At 44.8% G+C, this 22,501-nt stretch overlaps 1 protein-coding gene across 1 annotated transcript in view; it reads left to right on the forward strand.

The window, feature by feature from the left end:
* sgsm2 (small G protein signaling modulator 2) overlaps nucleotides 1-22,501 on the forward strand; it is a gene marked incomplete at both ends in the record, with an annotated part of 67,355 nt that overhangs the window by 402 nt on the left and 44,452 nt on the right. The window contains one exon of the mRNA XM_080458945.1: nucleotides 14,180-14,255. Coding sequence (XP_080315071.1) covers nucleotides 14,180-14,255 — 76 coding nt within the window. The remainder of the gene's footprint in view (nucleotides 1-14,179; nucleotides 14,256-22,501) is intronic.

Here is a 22,501-nt window from a genome sequence, read left to right on the forward strand (position 1 = left end):
GCGGCACAATACATCTGACATTTATCAGGATTCCAAGCTGAGCTCTGTTTCTGTGCACTGTGCATTCCTGCACCACAACATTCTGAATAGAAAGGAAAAGTTGGAATAATTAAATAATTGACCAGTAAATGGAGCGTAAAACAAAAAAAACAGGTTCCGAACCATGAATAGAATCTAATAAAGTGTCTGATAACCCCGAATCACATGATTATCACAATAACAGGAACACACCATGATGCACATGTTGACCTGACCTCATCTTCTCCCTGCAGGACTTCTTAGAAATGATCCATTATTTACTGAGAAGAAGTACTGATCTAAAAAGAATTAAAGTGGCGGGTAAATATATGTGTATTTTCATCAAAACAAATATTTATGAGTGAATTTATTGTAGGTGTGTTGAAGATGAATAAAAACCATTCCTGTGACAACAGCACCAGATTACTTATGATTAGTTTAGATTGAGATTAGTTTAGTTTTTTATTGCATCTCAACTAGTTTAATATTGTTTAATGTGGGAAAGTTTAGGAAATCCAGGTTTTCTGCAACATTTCTAATGTCTGTCCTCCAAGCAGCTTTTATTTTGCTCTGCATTTTGAGATTAAAGTTGAAATGACTTCATACGATTAAGAAGAAAAAGTACAATATATATATATATACAGGTTATTATAGGGATTAATCGGGTGCAAAATAGAGTTAAATATTTATGGTAAAAACCCGGTGTGCTCTGTTCACGGCGGATTCTTTCTCTTTAAATCGTCATGCAGCGTTTGATTCTGCAGGAAGACGTGAGATCCCAGCTGACTGCGTTTGTTCATGTTGAAACCTGCAGCTTTAAATTTGGACTTGATTAATTGTAGTTTACATGTTGTGTTTTAGTGAAGTTGTGTCTGAGTTGTTATTGTCGGCTGAATCAGGAGAAATAGAATAAATAAATAAATCCAGAACGTTCTACAACACAAAGCTCCTCTTCCTCACCGCCTCACTGATGATCTTAGGTTTTTTTCCCATAAATAATACTGCATGAATACATATTAGAAGCTATTGTCTTCCAGTCTAAAGGTTGGCGGATCAATCCCGTACTTCCTATTTGTCCATGGCGAGACACTGAACTGCCGAGCTTCTCCCGATACGAGTGGCGTAGCTGCAGCGTGTGAACGAATGGATGAATGTGACCGACGACGTAAAGCACGTTATTTAAATATTCATGCTCTTATTTCACACGCAGGCTGGTACGTGATTCTCAAACGTTGTCTCGCGTCCTTTATGTTGGCGCGGTTGTTGTGTATTTCATCCAGTAGAGGGCAGCGTTCGCTTCCAATCTCGTCTCTCTTCTCAACTTTTGTTTTTCCATTGCTTCTTTGTCCCGATATCGACGTGAGGGAATTTACTAGATTTGTTTGGATCAATGTGACATTTGCAAAGTTTTTCCTCGAAAAGTTTCAGATGGTTAAAATGGTGAAATTCACCATATATAGAGAACTTCAAGGCTGTTTGATGTCAACGAAAATGTGTATGAGTATTGCGAAAACGATATGATTCATGATATTAACAAAACAGTGAGTGGGGCTGTCAGTTGGTTTGATTTGTTAATAAGGTAGTCACGTGATTAAAAATATAATCTTGTTATCTGTCACGTGATTAAAACGAGGGGTCGTAGCTTAGCAATATCTATATTGAGATATTTATTCTTTCTGCTGCAATCCTCTGTGTATTTAATGAAATAGTTCAGGTTTCATTTGAGAGCTGTTTCTTTATTTTTCCAAAATATAGTAATGTACCGATACCAGTACCGGGTATCGGGTCCGATACTGCACAGAGTACCTTGTGAAAGTTCCCCGATACAGTATCAAAAAATAGTATCGCAAGGGGCAGTCCTCCATGGCGGGAGGGGCAGTCCTCCATGGGGGGAGGGGCAGTCCTCCATGGCGGGAGGGGCAGTCCTCCATGGCGGGAGGGGCAGTCCTCCATGGCGGGAGGGGCAGTCCTCCATGGCGGGAGGAGCAGTCCTCCATGGCGGGAGGGGCAGTCCTCCATGGCGGGAGGGGCAGTCCTCCATGGGGGGAGGGGCAGTCCTCCATGGCGGGAGGGGCAGTCCTCCATGGGGGGAGGGGCAGTCCTCCATGGCGGGCCGAGCCCTCTCAGCAGGGTTGGATTGTTTTCTGCGTCTATCAGGAACATCTAAGCACTGATGGATGTCTGGTGTCTCTCTGGTGGGGAATAAATCATCATTCCTTTAACTCCCCGATCGGTGCTGCAGCAGGAGAATGATTGGGAGACTGGACGAGGTGAGATGTGCCCCCCCCCCCCACCCCAGTCGGTGTGAGCGTGGACGTCTCATGGTTACAATGGAGAGGAAAGGTCAAGCTAAAAATATCAGACCAAAAATCCATGCGCCAGTCGAACAGGGGGAGGAAGCAGGTTTCATCATCTCACCAAGTGAAACCTTATTAATGTTCTATCAAGGCCTCATTCTAACCACAGCCAGGGTCTCATGTCTGCCCCTGCATGGAATCACATACTTTTCCCAAAAACAGAATTTTATATCCCTGCAGGACTCCGTCCGTCGCTCTCTTTGAGGTATGGTCAACAAGCTCAATGTACACGTTGCAACAGACCAATTACCTGCCGCCATATTGAGTCGATTGTGTCGGAAAATGAGTGAATCTCATTTCACTGTTTCAACATGACGTCACACCTGGAGGCAACAACAATCAAGGTCTAAATGAGTAAAAACTGCAGAGACACGTGATCAAGAGAGCAAAGGAGGAAAACGCGGTGCAGTAGATTCTACTTGAAATGATCCCGGAGAGTACAAAGATCAAACATCGGCAGCATAAACAAGCTGAGTGACCCAAAACCACAGTACATTTATGAAGTACATCTGAGTATCGAGTCTGATACTACGCGGCGTGCCGGTAGCCGTGAAAGCTCCAACCCTGGCGGGTATTACGAGTATTACGTTGGTTTAATGATATTTCATAGTACTCGCATCAGTACTCGGTATCGGCTAGTTATAGGTTAGTACTTGTACTTGTACTTGTCCTGTGCTGGTACGGGTGCGTCCCTACTCATGTCCTTTGGTCTGCATTAGTGCGGTTGGTAGAAATGTACTACGTTCAGAACCCCTGGAAACCAGATGTTACGGCTCGCGGGTTCTCCTGTAAATAAAGAACTGAATCAATGAACGAATGTTTTTCCTGGAAACAAAGATCAGCTGACGTCTCCAAAACGAAGAGGAAGTCCTCAGAAGGTCAAATGATCTGCTGCTTCAGCAGGTTGAACTGGACTCAAACTGAAGACGAAGACGAGTTAACGTCTTCCATTCAGGTCTTTTACTTTTGAACTGCACTCCAACAGGGACTTCGGCTTTCCGATGCCCCTCTACTTTTTTTTCGAGCTGTGAAACGTCGTCCTCTCAAACATCTGAGGAATTTCTGTGGATCTTTGCGGTTTGATTGGGACTCGTCTCTCCCCTCCCCCGCAGCCTCCCACAGGTTCTGGTCCTAAATAATTGAATCCTTGCTTCGTCTGTAAAGCTTGAAATAGCATCAAGGTGTTTTTGTCTCCTTGAATGCAGACGCGGGGAAATAAGGTGGAGCGTGGCGCTCCTCCTGGTGGTGCTCTGGGCATCGCACCTCCGGTTAGTACCACTGGTGCTGCTCCTCCTGGTGGTGCTCTGGGCATCGCACCTCCGGTTAGTACCACTGGTGCTGCTCCTCCTGGTGGTGCTCTGGGCATCGCACCTCCGGTTAGTACCACTGGTGCTGCTCCTCCTGGTGGTGCTCTGGGCATCGCACCTCCGGTTAGTACCACTGGTGGTGCTCTGGGCATCACACCTCCGGTTAGTACCACTGGTGCTGCTCCTCCTGGTGGTGCTCTGGGCATCGCACCTCCGGTTAGTACCACTGGTGCTGCTCCTCCTGGTGGTGCTCTGGGCATCACACCTCCGGTTAGTACCACTGGTGCTGCTCCTCCTGGTGGTGCTCTGGGCATCACACCTCCGGTTAGTACCACTGGTGCTGCTCCTCCTGGTGGTGCTCTGGGCATCGCACCTCCGGTTAGTACCACTGGTGCTGCTCCTCCTGGTGGTGCTCTGGGCATCGCACCTCCGGTTAGTACCACTGGTGCTGCTCCTCCTGGTGGTGCTCTGGGCATCACACCTCCGGTTAGTACCACTGGTGCTGCTCCTCCTGGTGGTGCTCTGGGCATCACACCTCCGGTTAGTACCACTGGTGCTGCTCTGGGCATCACACCTCCGGTTAGTACCACTGGTGCTGCGGCCGCATGAATTCTTAATGACGCCTGCTTGTTAACGTTTAAAAGAAAACCTCTTTGTGTGTCACAGGAAAGATTTGTACGACGTTCCTGCAGTTTGTAATTTGCTCGGTAAATAATTGAGGCCGCGCAGAAAAAAACCTCCTGGTTTGATTCCAGGCCGATGTTTGGATTTCTAACCATTTCTATTCCCTTAATAAAGCAGTAATCGCTTTTATTGATTTTCACTTATTGTTTATGGAATGCAGTACTTTTACTATATTTACCTAGAAGTAGATATCAAAATCTATAGTACTGTATTTTAGCACGTCATTTTGTATTGCATTAAATCGCAGACGATCACAATATAGTCTGTTGTTGCAGGTTCTGTTGGTTCTGTTGGCTCTGTTGGCTCTGTTGGTTCTGTTGGTTCTGTTGGTTCTGTTGGCTCTGTTGGTTCTGTTGGTTCTGTTGGTTCTGTTCAGCATGGTGTCAGACTGTGGTGAGATAATATCAGAACATGTTGTGATGTCCTGTATAACAGTATCACGTGGTATTGTGGTGTGACATCTTACTTTGCAATGTGTCTTCTTGTACAGTATATCACAGTATATCGTAACAATATTGCAATACACAGTATAATCCTGTTGTATTACATCATATCCAACTTCCTGGTATAATATCAGATAATATCACATATTGTATTACATCATATTGTATAATCCGTAAAATGTTAGATTATATAACAACATATCCTATGATTGTATCACATGTTATTGTATTACATCATATTGTATAATACATATATCAGATTATATCACAACATGTTGTATAATTATATCTCATATTGCATCATGTTGCTTTGCCAAATATCATCTTGTACTACGTCACACTTCACTGAATTGTATAATACCACAACTTATCGTTGTGAATCTTCTTATCAAGCCGTATTATCTCATATCACAGCTTATTGCAACAAAAACTAAAGTACCTTTGCTTTGTACTACGTAGTGTTTCAGTACATATCGCACCGTGTCATAACCATAATATCCTGGCAGAATTCAACAGGACGACGCGTTGCATCGTAATGTGATCCTTCGTACACGATGAGGGTTGATCAGTCGACTTTAAAGGTCAGCAGGTGTGCGTGTGCACGTGTGTGTGGACGTCTGATTGGCTGTCGATGTGTTAAACCAGCAGGTGTGCGTGTGCGTGTGCACGGCCACGTGTGTGTGGACGTCTGATTGGCTGTCGATGAGTTAAACCAGCAGGTGAAGAGTCCGGCTGCTCAGGTGAACCAACAGTTCAGAACTTGTTCAGAGTAACTGTCAGGCCAGCTTTGTTTTCTGCAGACGTTTGCATGTATTTGATGGATTTGAGCTTCTTCAGCTCAAAGTTTAATATAGTTTGGTGATAAAAGTGCACCTGATTAAATTCTGCAGGTTATTTTTCAGGATTAAAGCTTCTTGTAAAAACATCAGAGGATTCTGCAAACTAACAAAGTTGAGTTGAATTCTGAAGCGGCGTGCAGTCGGCCCCGTTTAAGAAGGATTTCAAGTGAAAGTACCAAAACCTTTAGAGCGATCTGGGAGTACCACGGTGGCTTTACATTACTTCGACATCTTCTGTATTTGGTTCCAACAGTTCCGGCCTTGTTGTGTTTAAACTCGTCAGGAGTTTCTCATTTCATTGTGATTCTCGTTGTCGAAGCTTCATCTGCTTCTGCTTTTCACCACATTCCCGTTACTCTGGTCAGACGGGACCGATTCCTGGATTATCTGCTATTGAATGAATATCTGCCATCAGCAGCCCGATCAGTCGCGACTGTTAGAACTTCAGCTGCTGACTCAGCACATAAACTCTTTTCCTCTTGTATTTCATCTACGTTCTATGAACACGGAGTGGCTCCTGCAAACCGCGGCTGCTGTGGTGGACGTGGGACAAGATCCTGTTTTACACATTTCAATGGTCAAGCCAAGGCCTTGATTTACCACACAGCAGTTATACATAGTATATCACAGTATAATGCTTTGAGTACATGTTCCGCACCGAAACAACTTGTGTTTTTATAGCATAGCAAAATAAAAGAATAAAGAAAAATTTTAATTTAGAACACAAATAAAGAGAATAGCAGACTATATATTATTAATAATAAAGGAAATAAAGGCACACAAAACATAAAAGACACGTAGATAAATATAGATGATAAATATATATATATATATATATATATATAAATATAGTTGATGATTTTAACGAAACTCTTTCAACACGTTTTGTGTGGTGACATATTCTAATCTTCCGTTTCTTACTGGAATGTATAAAATGTGATCAATGCCGACACATACAACAAAATATGTCATTAAAAAAAAGTCACTGTGTTGGGGAGCTTTCACGAGTATGAGTACTAAGTATAGTATTACACATGATACTCGATACTGACATCGTTATCGTTAACCCTTATTTTTTCGGTTTAAGAGATTTGACACAACAATGATGATGAACAACCGTCTTTCTAAATGTGTTTTTTAACAGACCCTGACTGATGCTTTTCTCCCCTTTTCAAAATACTCTTATTCCACTGTTGGGATGAAACGGCGTGAGAGCAGTACTAGTGTGTGTACCACAGTAATCTTTCTCCTGAGCCCAGTGGTATATGACAGATCTCCTGAATCAGATAAGTCAGCTCATTGGGGTTTACACTTGAATCAATACGTCCTAACATGAAGGCGCCGCCGCACCTTAACACCGGCATCAATCACTCCTTTTTACAAATGTAGTGTCCAAAAACACTCATAAGTAAAGGCGACTGCAGTGATCTTCTGTGTTTATCCCTCTAGAAGTCAGCGTGAGATCCGATCAGCCTGCAGTTCATGTGTGAGAAGCTCGTCGTGAGGTTCTGTTCTGAGAAGGACGTGAACTGGGCTTAACGCTGCCTGTCCCTTTAAGCAGCTCTCTGCTCTCTCTGCATTGCCTGGCAACTGAAAGCTGTAGCAGCTCCCTGAGAAGTTAAATTGCATCAGTAGGCGATTAATATGGCAGCAGCGAGCGGCCCTGTCAGGTGGTCGCTCGCACTGGAAGCAAAAACTCTCGCTTTCCACCTGTTGCAGGAAGGATTCTCCATTTCTTCTTCTTCTGTTAAACCACAGAGGCTGCAGAGGTTTTAACTGTCTGCTCTGCTTTTAAATCCATCCATCCATCCATCCATCCATCCATCCATCCATCCATCCATCCATCCATCCATCCATCCATCCATCCATCCATCCATCCATCCATCCATCCATCCATCCATCCATCCATCCATCCATCCATCCATCCATCCATCCATCCATCCATCCATCCATCCAAAGAAGAAGTTACAGCTGAGAGCATGATATTAACTCGTCCATGTGGATCCTGGAGCTTCAGACATGTTGAACTCCTCGTCGTGCTCGACCTGCACAAGACGGTGTAAAAAAAGGTTTTATTAGAATAATCAACAGAGAATTTACATGAGGACATAAAAAATGTATATTTTTTTACACTAAGTGAGGCTTATGTTTGTTTCCTCCGTCACACGAGGCTTTTCTTCCTTGGACAGATCCAGTTTATAATCCAGGAAATAGTTTGTTTGGCAGCAGAGCGTCTCCTCAGTCCTCTTCAGATTTCACACACACATTTTGCTCTAAGCAGCATCATGAATCATCACGTGGCGACGTTACATAACAGACATGACCAGTGTGGAGGATCCGACTCCAACTATGGAGGCTGGATCAGAACCAGTGTGGACAGGAACCAGTCCTCTGGTTCTTTCTGAATGGACCCGATCAGATCAGGGTCTATTGATCAACCTGGAGGGTTTTACTCTGATCAGACATAACTTCACATCATTTGTGTCTTAAAATGAAATATTCATTGGCCAATTCAAGGAATTGATCCAACACAGATTGTGGCACTTCTGCACGATACCGAGTACCGATACCGGCAGTTAAAGCCTAATTCATCCTCCAGACGCAAACGATATAGGAAGGATAAGCCTCTGTATCCACACTGTGCACACCTCCAACAGCTTTACAACCTGCAGTGTGTATCTACACACTTCCCTATCATATCAGGTACTGCAGTATTGGACCTGATACCCGATCCTGGTATGTGTATCGGTGCTTCCCAAGTGTTTCAGAGTTGTTAGATCGTCGAAAACAGAGTCAACAAGCAGCATAGATTTCCCTCAGTCTGCCGTCACCGCAGCTCCACAGCAGCCCTCGTCCTCAACCAGCAGCTCTACCAGGGCATGAATAATTACCCCCTTAATGACTCTGCGCTGCGGCCTAACAATAGCTGATTAGGATGGAACCAGATTACGCTGCAGCTCCTCACGCTAATGGGTGGGGAAAGCACCACAGCTCACCGGCTGGAAGGATTCCAAGAACAACAGGGTCTGACGTGACCGTGAGGCATGTTTACACCTTCACTGTGACTCCGATGAATGCTGACACCATCCAGGACCATATTCTGGGATCGCGCCGGGCCTGGAGGAGAACAACACAACATTTAAAGGCCCGCCTGGAGAATTAGACAAACTAGTATGGGTTGGGTTTAGATGGGACTTATAGTCCAGGTAATATGGTAATCAATTCTTTGAAAATATATTGTATAGATTGTATGACTGCACAATATGTTGCAACGTTTATCCCAAAGCATTCACGTACTTTATACATCTGGCAGAAGGCTGAAGTGTTTCCATCCACTGGACTCTGGATCTTTCCTGAACCTTTTCCCACTGGAGACGAATTGACCTCTTTACACCTTGTTAGGACAACGCCGCCACTCGGCCTCCATCTTAATCTGCTTTGTTTCTGCATATTGGGAAGGCTGTGAGGAGTTTTCCTATTTTTCTTCTTCCTCTTTGCTCTTCCTCCTCCTCGTCTTCTTCTCATCTGGAAGCTGCAGGATTTGATTGGGCGGATCAGTTTGGATGAAGCGGATGGAGAAGATGACGGGATGACCGATAACTGACTGGTGATAACTCTGGCGGCTCTCGGCCTCAAGGAGATAAATACATAAGAAGCAAAGAGAAACCTACAGATGTGATGCGTTTCTGAACCGTCCCTGATCGTTCCGGTTTATTTATCCTGATTAAAACTCGTCTTCTGACTCTGTGAGGACTTCACCCGACGTTGTGTTCAGAGCTCCGTCTACGACCGGCACTGCCATGGCTGGATTCCCGTTGGGATAAAAGCAGGATGTGGTCTCCCTGTTCTCAGGCCTCCGGAGCGTCTTGTTTCCTCCGGTCAACGCTTCGCTCCTCCTTACATAACTGCTCCTCGGCAGGAAGCTCAGTGTGGCCGTTCAGCCTGTAATGACTCACGCTTTGTGCTTTACTATCAACTTCTCCATGAATGAAGAAAGAAACCAGCTCATCGTGACGAGGCAAAAATAGGGAGGCATCGATTGTGTTTGTCTATTTTTGAGCACTTGAAGTCTAAAAACGGAGCGCCGGGAAATATGACGGAGGTTTTGTTCCTTCAGCGTTCCTCCTGCCAGCTTTCATGTTCCTTCCTCCAGACCAGCTGGAATGGCTCTCCTCCGTCCGGTCGACCTGTGGCGTGGTCACTTCCTGCCCGGCAGCGCTTCCCTCTCCTGCAGAGGGAGAACATCTTGTTATCGTCCTCTGGTCCTCTGGTCCTCTGGTCCTCTGGTCCTCTGGTCCTCTGGTCCTCTCGTCCTCTGGTCCTCTCGTCCTCTCGTCTTCCACCTTCTTCTTTATGTAACAAACACTTCCTTACGAAAACCTTTAGTTTGGGATTCTTCCAGGTTTCTTTGTACAAGTTCAGGCTGGAATCGATCAAAACTGTGGATGTCCCGACACCAGTATCGGGTCCGATACTGTACGCAGTACTTGTACTCACCAAAGCTCCCTGATATAACCCGGCCAGTGCTACATGACGTTACCCATCAACAAGAGGACGAGATGTCTGTAGTTTGGAGATTCTTTAATATTAATGAGAACGAGGAAAACAAGACAAACTGTAAATGATGGAGTGAAGGAGGTGGAGGCTACGTCATACACCATCGACTTTCTGCTCTTTCTGTGTAAACGGATATTGTTTTTAGAATGTTGCTGTTTAAAAGCAGAACTTCTCTAAAACAAAAACAAAGTGGTTTTTTTTCACTTGTCTGAAAGTGCCTATTGCAAAACTTTAAAATAATTTAGCTTTGCTGAGAACTGAATAAGACATTCATTGCTGCTTTACGGACTAGAATTGCCTCAACGTCAGTATGAATCTCTTTTTTAATAACGGCTCACCAGTGGCCACGCTCCGGTAGGAAGAACGTTTCTCCAGCTCTACGTAATCTCACAGTGAACTGCAAACCCCGACAGGCGGCACTGATTAAAGTGCTGCTCTGCTAATAAACAACACTCCGTCAGTCACATCCAGGTGGAGGTATCGACCTGCGAGCGGCTGCCTGGTATCACTTTACCCTGATTTACCCGGCCGGGCTGCGGCTGCAGTGAATATATGGATTAGCGTGATATGAGAGGATGTAAGGCAGAGAGCTCAGTGTGACCTCTCACTGTGGCTGTAAGTGGACCTGCTTTACACGTCTTCATTCATTCCACCTGTGGGAAACCCACACGGCTCCGGTCCCGTGTGGAACCGAGCCGCTCCCACCTGCAGCTCTCTGCTTTGGGGGCTGAGCCGGCTCGCCATCGCTCACATCATAAGACATTATTGTAAATGGCTGTGGAGATGGTTAAAAGTGAACTCATGTCATGGTTGCTTATTAGAACAATATCTGATATAAATAACACATTTAATCTTACTTTTTGTACTGAACATTCCTCAGTGCACCGGAGAAAGTTCCTCTCAGTTTATCTTGTTGTGATTCTGCAATGTCTTCAGTGTGCTGACAATTAACTCCTGTTAATTATAGAAATGTTGGATGTTGTTTCTATTGACTTGGTGGAGGGTCTGGGCTCTGGAGGGTCTGGAGTCTGGAGGGTCTGGAGGGTCTGGAGTCTGGAGGGTCTGGAGTCTGGAGGGTCTAGAGTCTGAAGGGTCTGAAGTCTGGAGGGTCTAGAGTCTGGAGGGTCTAGGCTCTGGAGGGTCCAGAGGGTCTAGAGTCTGGAGGGTCTAGGCTCTGGAGGGTCCAGAGGGTCTGGAGGGTCTAGAGTCTGGAAGGTCTGGAGGATCAAGAGTGTGGAGGGTCTAGAGTCTGGAGTCTGGAGGGTCTGGAGGGTCTAGAGTGTGGAGGAAGATTCCATTAATTGATTTTGATACTCTAATTGTATAAAACTTTATAGTCTGAAACTGCCCTTACTATCTAAGTTATAGATTTGCGTCAGACTTACGAATTAAAAGTAAATAATTAATTTGAGTCTTAAACCGGCGTCCCAGATCCCCTGGAGGGAAAAAGACTTTACCAACGGAATGTTTCAGTCTCTTCCTTGTTTTTGCTGAGCAGGGGACTGGAATGTACCAGGAAGAGAACAGAAACATGTGAGACCGGTTCTCCAGCCGCTGGAACGCAGTGTTGGACACGTTACTTTAAAAAAGTAATTAGTTACAGTATAGTTGCTAGTTACTTCTCCCAAAAAGCAACTGAATGACTTCACAATAAAAGGATTTAGTTACCATTGTTATATATATATATATATATATATATATATATATATATATATACCCTCATCATAATGGACCGTGTCATCAACCACTAGTTCTGTAGAGGCGCGTGCCGTCGAGGGAATGGGTTCTGAGGGAATGGGTTCTGAGGGAATGGGTTCTGAGGGAATGGGTTCTGAGGGAATGGGCTCTGAGGGAATGGGTTCTGAGGGAATGGGCTCTGAGGGAATGGGTTCTGAGGGAATACCTGAGTCAGTCACCATGATGCCTTTTCTCAGCACCCTTGTTTTCTTTTCATTCTTGAGAAAAGAATGAATGTTGGGTAAAACACTCTGATTTTGAGGGCTGCATACAAGTTAGATTCATTTGAAGCCGTCGGTTGCAGGATATGTCGAGGTACCTGCTGTACTACAGAATAAAAGTGACAACAGTCATTAAAAATATCCTGGAATTCGACTGCAGATGGAAACTGGCTCCGGCTGAAATCTGGTCTCTGGTTTTTGTACATGGTCCCTGAAAAATAAACTAAATAAGAAAATGAAAAATCTTGTGTTCAACTATAATGAGACCAAACTTGAGGCCTAGAGGTTCTTGTTAACGTCGCCTGTTTACAACAGCTCACTTTTGTTTGTTTATTTGTTTTCAGCTCTGGCAGCTCTGGCTATATACCATTTCAAGTTACATTAATGTAACCGGAAATGGTATTTAGTCCACCTTTGGTGAGAAACCCCAATCAGCAAAGCTCACGCCGGGTGATGACAAAGTTTCCAACAGCAGTCAGAACTTGGTTCTTAACCATCACAGAACTGAGCAATTAAAAATGTTGCTGTTTATGGACGAGACCCAAGCAAGACGGAGGTGCCAGACGGGTCCCGGAATAATTACCAGCGACAATTAATCCATGGGAGCGAACCCAGACAGGCGAGCGGCGTTGAACTCAGTCAGCCTCTCCTCCCGAGAGACGCCGCAGATCACAGCAGAGACTCACTCGCTTGTTTCTGGGATGCGGCGATAATAATTGGAAGTTGTCGGTTCGGGTGTTTGGGCGCGGCTGCCGGAGGTATTATTAGAAACAAACTGTGTTCGCTGCAGACGGCATCACTTGGAAAAGGACATTTTTACCTTCGGCTGCATCGTGAGCACGAATGAAAGATGTTCGATTTCCTGACATTAACCTGAACAAAAGAAGAGGCTTCACTGGGCGGAGCGGAATTCTCTCTCTCTCTCTCTCGCTCGCTCGCTCGCTCGCCGCTGTTCTGCAGATATCTGGGTTTATACTGGTACTTGTGTTTGTTTGTTTCTATACTGCAGAGCTTATCAATTCCACTCTCATTCACTCATTCATCCAATAAATAACTATTGACTCTAATCCAGTTACTAGTACCAGAGAGGAACCAGTTACCATATGGTAACCATACCTTACTGTATGTCCTGGACTCTTAAGTCACAGTTTTTGTTGTTTTGTGGCTGGTCATGTGACTTGTATTAAGAAGTGACTTGTGTATCAGAAAATAGCAGTATATACCATCTGTGACTACTAGATGTCTCTGCATGACCGCAGAAAGCTGCTACAGTATCACAGAAAAACCTGCGATTTGACTGGCAGGTTAAGAAGAACCAGTCTCCAGCAGAATTTAAAGTTTAAACCAGAACCAGAACGAGTTCAGAGGAAGAAACTTACTGTTACTGTGAAGAAGAGGCTAATCCTGGGCTAAAAGCTGAGGAATAGATTTAGAAGGTTCTGGAACAGCAGCTGGACCATGATTATGTACAGATACGTCTGGATACGGACAATAAATGCTCTGATACACCGGGGAGACGTACAGTGTATTTCCAAAAGTATTGGCTCGCCTGTCTTCACACGCATATGAACTTGAGTGACCAACATGATGCCGGTCGGCCCTCTGCAGCCGTAACAGCACTTCTTCTAGGAAGGCTTTCCACAAGGTGTTGGAGTGTATGTGGGACTTTAGTGAGGTCACACTGATGTGGGACGAGGAGTCCTGGCTCGCAGTCGCAGCTGTAATTCGTTCCAAAGACGTTCCATCAGGTCGAGGACAGTCAGACTGGATCATCCATTGCTTTGTTCACCGGTGTGAACAGGAAGGAGACGTCTTCAAACGCTTCCTACAAAGCTGGGGACGTGAACTAGTGCAAAATGTCTTGGTACGCTGAAGCTTCCCTTTCACTGAAGCTATAAAGTACCATATTTCCCCACCTAGTAGTCTGGAACACATGGTACTCTGTTCCTCTTGACGGTTGGCAGCTGCAGGTGAGCATGAAGACGGTGACAGTGAGTCTGACTCTTCTGTGTGCAGGTGAAGCAGATTATGGAGGAAGCAGTGACTAAGAAGTTTGTCCACGAGGACAGCAGCCACATCATCGCTCTGTGCAGTAAGTACTCACACACACACACACACACACACACACACACACGCTCTCGTTGAACTCCTCAGCAGGTGACTCGCTGCTGCTTCACCATCAAGGACGTGGCTTGACGTCACTGCAGCCACATCAATGGAAAATTAGTAATCGCAGTGCAGCTAATGGCTGCATGAAACCCTGTGTGTGTGTGTGTGTGTGTGTGTGTGTGTGTGTGTGTGTGTGTGTGTGTGTGTGTGTGTGTGTGTGTGTGTGTGTGTGTGTGTGTGTGTGTGTGTGTGTGTGTGTGTGTGTGTGTGTGTGTGTGTGTGTGTGTGTGTGTGTGTGTGTGTGTGTGTGTGTGTGTGTGTGTGTGTGTGTGTGTGTGTGTGTGTGTGTGTGTGTGTGTGTGTGTGTGTGTGTGTGTGTGTGTGTGTGTGTGTGTGTGTGTGGTGATACAGCAGTCTCTCCACAGTTAATGAGCCACAACAGAACAAATATCTTAAGCATGCTCATTAACATGTTTCCTGTAATTGCACTGATCGTTTCTTTCCACTTCAACTCCCGTTTCCTTTGTTTCATCACAGTGATTTGTATTTTTCGTTGTTTTATCATCCGTGATTGTTGGGAAAGGACGAGCCGTATGATTGTTGCATCACAATATTGATCACATCTTTCTCACGGGGTCCCACTGACACTCGGGTCTGACACTCGGGTCTGACACTCGGGTCTGACACTCGGGTCTGACACTCGGGTCCGTCTCAGGATATCGACCCGTTGTCTTGCCGATGTTCTGAGTATGAGGACGTTTAGGAGTGGAGTGAGCTGTTGCTGCTTCACGAGTCTTTTAATGGAGACCGACAGCGTCCAGGCACACGGTGTCATGTTATGTGCTTTGGAGACGTTTCTTCCTGAATGTGAGACTTGCGATTCTCTAAGTTCATTAGAAATTCAAAGTCCAGGCAGACCAGGAAGGACCGAGGTCCTGATTCTGATCGATACCCAAACAACTCCAACCAGTTCCCTTCATCGTCATAACATCCATATGACACAGAGACCAGATGGTTGAAGGAGTAATAATTTACCTCTGTCAGTTGGGCTTTGGTTTTTATTACAACTCATACATTTATGGATGGATTTTAATTTGGAAAAAAATATACAAATCTGCAGGTTAACACATACGGGTCATATAAGAAGGGATTTAATTTTCAGTGGGATCCTGATCACATGTATTGGATTTACTATTGAAGCCTGAAATGTCGGCAGGTTTGTAATTATTCGATCAGTCTTTTATTTGTCCGAAAAACAGTGTTCTTTCACTTGCCTCTGAAGTACATCGGCTGTGACTGTACGTGGAAAGTACATGGAAACATGTTTTTTCAGAGATGGGTCTGTCGTTCTGGATGTTTCCAGACTATAGAGTTCTTTGGCTGGTCAATGTAACTTCAAGCTCATAGGAAGTGTCTTGTACTGTATGTGAAACTCTGGCAGTACATACTAAGGATGCATCAGTACTTTCAATTAAAAAGCATTGTGCATCCCTAGTACATACCATCCGGTACCACTAGATGTCACTGTATGACACCAGTACGCTGCCATTTGTTCATCCTTTATTGTTTGATGTGTTTTTCATGCAGGAATAAAAGTATTGAGAAAACTGAAGACAAAGTGATGACACAGCACTTTGATTATGTGTGACGCTCATGCAGAAATCCAATATACTGTTTATCTTTCTCAGTTTTATCGTAAGGAAATCCGTCTGATTATGATGCAGTGGCGCAACATGGAAAGTAAAGATTTTTTTATCCATATTAAAATGATGACTTGTCATGTTTGAATTGAAGCTCGTTTGCTGGTGAACGCGGGTGGTGGTGTGAGACGCTGGCCTGAATCACTATCGATTCCCTCTTCTGCTTCTCCTGCACTCAGGTTCAGTCTGTTCGGAGGCTTAATGGCACACTGATGACACGGCAGTCAGAGTTTGTATAAATACCTTTTTATTTGAGCTTTTAAAACACAAAATAAATCAAACGCGCTGGTTTTATCCACCTCAGCCAAGACTCCAGGACAGGAAGTCCTTCATTCAGTCTGTTGTCTGTCCAGTCAGCTCAGTGGTTTGATATTATACTGCTGGGAAGACTGGTCCTATTAGATATGGAGCACAGACCCCATCACTTAATGTTCATCTTTTATTAATTAAAAGTGATCGACTACATCAGATCAAAATGTGATATAACTTTACTCACTTGGTCCGTGGTCTCGGTGGAATTCAGAATTTTGGTCTCCCGACTGAACGTCAGTTGTTTTCTTCTTTCCAGCATTCCCATTGGGTAGTTTGACTCCCTGATTACTGGGACTGGACCCAAATATACGAATATTCGGTTGTTGTGGTGGTATCTGAATGAATTCATTTTGAGATCTGAATATTTTCCATCGCCTCGCTGCAACGCCACTCTCAGCGCTGGACTTTCATTTTTACACTGAAATGGACCATTTTGCATTGTTTAATGATAATAATGTCACTTGTGTGAAGGGTATGAATCAGACTTTATGTGATGAGGGGACGTAGACCTCGCTGCACTGGAACACAACGCTTCCATCCTTTCTGGCTCAGATAGTAAAGCTCAGTGTCCATGGAAACGGCGTGTTGTTCTTCTCAAGTCAGCAGTTGTGTCGGCGATGCACAGTCCAGCAGGAAGCCATAGGCACATGCCGGCTCGTCCTCCATTGTCCCGACTCATCCCTTCTGCTGTCCTGTAGACGTCCGTCAGTCGGCAGGATGGACACCGTCAGTCTGGAGCGTTCAGCTCCTCATCCAGGATGATGGTCAGACTCGTGTGAGGGAGCTGATGTACAAACTCACCCACAGTATCTATTTATTACGTTTCCTTTCTTGAGCATGGAGGAATATTGGGAGGAGTTTATGGGAATTGTTTGATGTGCAATGTGATTTATCACGTTGGAATGCTTCTCTGCCAATCAGCACGGCCCTCAGCAGAGGGTCAGCATTTCCCACCACTTTTATTTGCAGACTTAATTTAGCATATTTTTAGTCTTGTATCGTAAATCTTCCGTTGGGGACCGATCACCTCTTGCATCTCTTTTTCTTTCTTTGAAATCCAGCAACAACACAGTTTCACTCGGAATGTTGTTGTGCAAACGGGGCCTTAGTTCACCAGCAGTATACCTGCATAATGAGGCTTTATGCAGGATTTTAGTAAATCAGACGTATAAAGTGAAATAAATGCATCTGCAAACACGTCGGAGTCAGAATCGCCACTACAGCTCATAGTTCATGAGAAAACTAAGAATCTTCTGGTGTTCTGATGAGACATGGAGCAGTCCATCTGACAGGCATGATGCCCGACGACGCAGCTGTTTGTTTCCTGGACACAAACCAGAGACGCTGTCGCCTGCTGATGTCCGGCCTCTCGGTATTCTCACAGCAGCCCAGGTGGAGCTGAGGTCTCTGTAGGCGTGTGTCTCTATTCCAGAGTACACGGCTTGTCTGACGGTGTTAGCTCTGGATGCAGGTGAGTCTGGAAGTATTTGGGCTCCGGACATTGACGAGCCCTGGAGTTCAGCTTCTTTCAGCTTCGCTCATCACGTTAGCTGGACTCCGGTGAAGACACGATCTCTGAGTGTGGAACTCGGGCTATCCTTCACTGTTCCTGGAACTCTTTTCAACTCCTCCAGCCTCTTATCACACGACATCGTGAAGAAGCACGACCACCACCAGTCTCTGAAATAACACGGGAAACTGTCATGTTGGTATCCATACTTACTTGTTTTACAAGCTGATTTCCAATATTGTGACAATGAAGATAACATTTCTGACAGACGTTTGTTTAGATCATTACAACGTGTTCTACTGTAAATAGTATGCACAACTTCTATTAGCAAACATCTTTAAACCTGGAATCATAGAGACTCTTTAATGAAGACGTGGACACTAGACTTTAGGTTGGACTCCTCTGACTCTTCCTCTGCAGGTTTCTTCCTGTTAAAAGTGAGTTTTTCCTTTGCACCATCACTTATACTTGCTCATGTGGAATTGTTGGCTTTTCTCTTTAAAGTTGTCCTGAAATGATTCTGTTGTATTTGACCCGACAGAAATATAATTGAATTGAATTGAAGAGAGCGTGTGCGTCGAACACACCCCCTCCGGCTGGCAGGGTGACCTTGCGAACTGTAAAATAGATGTAAAAAGTACAAATATGGGAAACCAGACTGATCTCCATGTGGACTCATCCTGAAGGCACCTTGAGTTCCTGTGAAAGTGTGACTGATTGTTCCAGGCCCTTCTGACCTGAGATTAACCATCTGCCCTGACATTCTCTCTGTAAATCTTAACAAATGTCTTTACACTCAACCAAATGTCAGCTTTAATGACACCGTGAGAAACACACATGTGGCGTGGCACTCGGTGAGGCTGCTCCTCCAGAATCCACACCTAGCTCCCGGAAGCGGTTTGTTTGAATTCTGCTCACTGTAGTGGACATTTCACTTTCCTGCCTGACGTTTGCATCGGATTCTTTTCATGAGACAAACGGCCGTGAGTCATCAGACAAATCCTGCAGGAAGCCCACATGACCCCCTGAAGGAGATTACAGCGTGGCGCCAGTGAACTTTCTGTGTGTGTGTGTGTGGGGGGGGGGGGATTGTAGAACCTCACCAAGACTATTAAAACATTATCTAAGTTTGTGACTGTTGACCAGCCTGTGGAAAAGTCCTGCAGGAAGGATTGTATTCACGATCAAGCAATTGTTACGCCTTCTTGATTTAATCCCTTGCAAACTGCTGATTTGCTTCAACGTGAGTGAACCAGGATGATGCTGATTTCAAGGTTAGTCTATAAATGCGGGTCATCCCTGCTGCCGGCCCGCCAATTAAAGCAGAGACTGGAGACAAGACGGACACTGAAGGTTTCAATCCAGCTGAGCCCAGACTGTCTGCTGCTGAAAGCCTTCATGTCCTCATACGTTTGGAATTATTGCATTATATAGCTGACCAATTGTGCGACTCCTTGCGATCGGGCTTGTTGTCGTCTCCATCTCGTCAGCTCCGCGCTGTTAGCCTGGGGGCTAACTCGGCCGTGGCGTGAGCGTAATGCAGACTGATCATTAGCCCATGGGGGTCCACAGGGGGGGGCTCCACGGGGGGGGGGGGGCTCCACAGGGGGTTAAAGGTCAAATGATAGTGATAACCTGTGACGTCAGAGCGGGGATGACTCCCGAGGCTCTGTCTTACCTGTTAGAGGTGCCATTTCAGCCAATGAGGCTCACCATGTTTAAAGTCTTTTGTTCGTCTCAGCGGTCAGTCAAGACGAGATCCCACCAGGAAATTAATTCCAAACAAACTCCGGTTTAAGGCGCAGACATTCGTACAAACAGACGAGCAACTTGGCTTGTGTCAGATGAGTCATGACTCTCTGGAGGCCGCCATTCTTATTTTTATCCTTCTACTAGTATTTGTGTGAAATAACTCTCTTCGTGGTGTGCATGCACAGCAGCAGCATTTCCACCGTCTCCATGGCGATGAAGCCTGAGTGTTTTTAAAAGGTTCTGTTTTCAGTGGCTCCGAGCACCGTTGTCCCGTAAACAGACTCCCAAAGCTCAAAGCAGAAGTTTTGTGTTTTCTCCTGTAAGTCCAACTCAGCCACATGTTGCTCTTCAGCCCCTCCGCATGAAGCTTCAGAAAATGGCTTGTAAATATGCAATTCTTTAATCTTATTTACAGTTTGATTGCAAAGCAGAAAATCCTGCAGTCAGACTCTCCTCATGCAGTTTGAGGCGATGATTCAACAGTCCTTCACTACAGGTGATCAATATAGTGTTTAGTAAGCAGATAACGTGATTAAATCCAAATAAAGAAAATTTCTCAGAGGAAAATATTTATACAGCTCAACTTGGGATATCGCCCAACTGGGAAGTTCCCATTTCCCAGTTTACACTGTTCATATGACCAAAAGCAACATGGTCACTTCCAGCAGTGCAGCTTAGAGCAAGAAGAAACTTCTGATGTAATTTCACGTGTAATTACACGTATGCACCTACATTAAACGGCTTCTTGCACTGCAGTGTTTTTAATTTATAGTTTCACAACATCAGTATACATTGTGAAGGATGTAATTAATGGTTAGTTTACTCTGTGAAACAGAGTAGATCTCTTTTATATGCAGGCAATATGAAATGACGTGACAGGCCGGTGGAGTTCAGCCTCATAAATGATCCGAGATGTTTTCACTCACCAAGTGATTCATGGTGAGGAAACTCCCCGACGCTGCCTTCATATCGCTTTTATTCACCATGCAGTTGTCTACTACTGTTTTCTGTTTTCCCATCTGGTAAAAGGTATTATGCAACACACAACACATACTGACGAGTACATTAGCAGTCTTGCCTCAGCACTGTTCGGCCTTCCTGGAAGTCGGCCAATGAGGAGGAAGTAGGAGTTCAGAGTATTAAAGAGACAGAAGCTATTAGAGTTTGTTAACAACAGGAGAGGGACTGAGAGCTTAAAGGGGAAGGTTCAGATAAATAAGGTCTCTCTGAACGGGAAATGATAAAAGATCCTCTTCTTTAGCCCTGAAACTAGTCCTCGTTAACGAGCGGGCGAAGCCTGGCTGGTGGAGGAAACCTCAGTGGGAGTTGGTGGCGCCCCTCTTATTCACAGCAGTGGTGGATGGGAAGCGGCTGCATGCTGGTTGGCCAGTCCCCTTGCGTGGTTGGAGTTAAACTGTTGTGTAAGCTTGTCTATGTGTAGGAGTCCAAAACTTCTCCACAACATTAATAGTGATCACATAACTCATTAGCCTCATGGACGGGGGAGTCTTGTTGTGCAATGGGAGATTTCTCTGGTTTGCTGCTGCTTCAAAGCATTCGCAGGCTCAAAACGAATGCTGTGTTCGAGTGTTAATAACAGTTTGGGAATATTAAAGAGCCATAGTAACAATCAGATTCATCAGTTCTTCTTCATTAAACCTCAAATATGAAAACAGAAACACTCATTCATTTTGAGCTTAAACAAACTTTTGGAAATGACGGTTAAGCTTACCCTCACTCACTGAGCTCAAAAGAATTGATTTTAAAATGATTTTAAAAGACCTCCAATGAGGCCAGAGCTGATTAAAGAGCTGATCAAAATACAGATGGCGAACACGGCTAATTCCACATCTGAGACCCAGACAGTGTTGTTGAAGTCGACATTAAGACTGACCATTACATTCATTGTTTAAAACGGCTTCCGTCACACCAACCAGAGCAAAAGACCCGACAATCATCCAACCAACTAACCAGCCAACCCAATCAATCAAACCAACCAGCCTATTGTACCAACCAACGCAACTTAGGATCTTGTCGAGTTGCTGTCTGTATTTGTGTTTGACGTGTTTCCTGCTCAGTACTTTATACGTCTTCATCAATCAAAATGTCCACAGAGACGCCCTCTGTCCCTTCTCACTGTGAAAGAGTCTAAAACTAAACAATAATCCACGTTTTAATCCTGTATCATGTGAGACATAGAAAATGTGTTGGAAATGACAACAATATGTCCTTTTTGGTAGCAAAGGACCTGGAAGTGCAGCAGCTTAGGGAGGTGAAACCTTGTACGTCAGAGGACCGTGAGACGTGGAGGGAGATGAAAAACAAGGTGATAATTGGCAATCGGAGGTTAGAAAAAGTTCAGGATTTAAAGAAATGGAAATGTCTGTAGGAGTGAATTGGTCCAGAGGGAGAGGCCAGTCTGAAGCTGCTAATGGGCTCATTAGGAAACTGGTGGTGGTGTAATGACTCGCCACCCAATGGACATGTTGGACTCTGCTGACGGAGGAAAGATAGCAGAGGACAGAAAAAAGAACCAGTGAGAGGCCTTAATCGGGATATCACAGGTAAGGTAGACGCAGGTGTAAATGATGTGATCGGGACGATGAAGAGATCGGAGTAGTTACCACAGGGTGGAAGAAGTCTTCAGACTTACACCAGCAGATTTATTGGACCTTTCCCAGATTCATCAGTGATGATCCTGAGAGAAGAGCAGCGGAGATCAGCTCCACTTCAGCCTTTCCAAATGCTCAACTCCTGTCATTCACACTCGTATTTCCAAAGCACTATGAGTGTCATGGTGGTTGGTCTGATTACCCAGCAGTACTGTGACTAGTTCCAAACGCTGCAGTGACTAGTGCTAGATGTTTTACCATCTATCTCACTCTTTGACTAAAACATGCTCAATGATTTTCTTCATTTTGACATTTTAAAGACCACGACACTCTAAAACTTTGT

Source organism: Lipophrys pholis (genome assembly GCF_963383615.2).
Source record: "Lipophrys pholis genome assembly, chromosome: 3".
NCBI lineage: Eukaryota > Metazoa > Chordata > Actinopteri > Blenniiformes > Blenniidae > Lipophrys > Lipophrys pholis.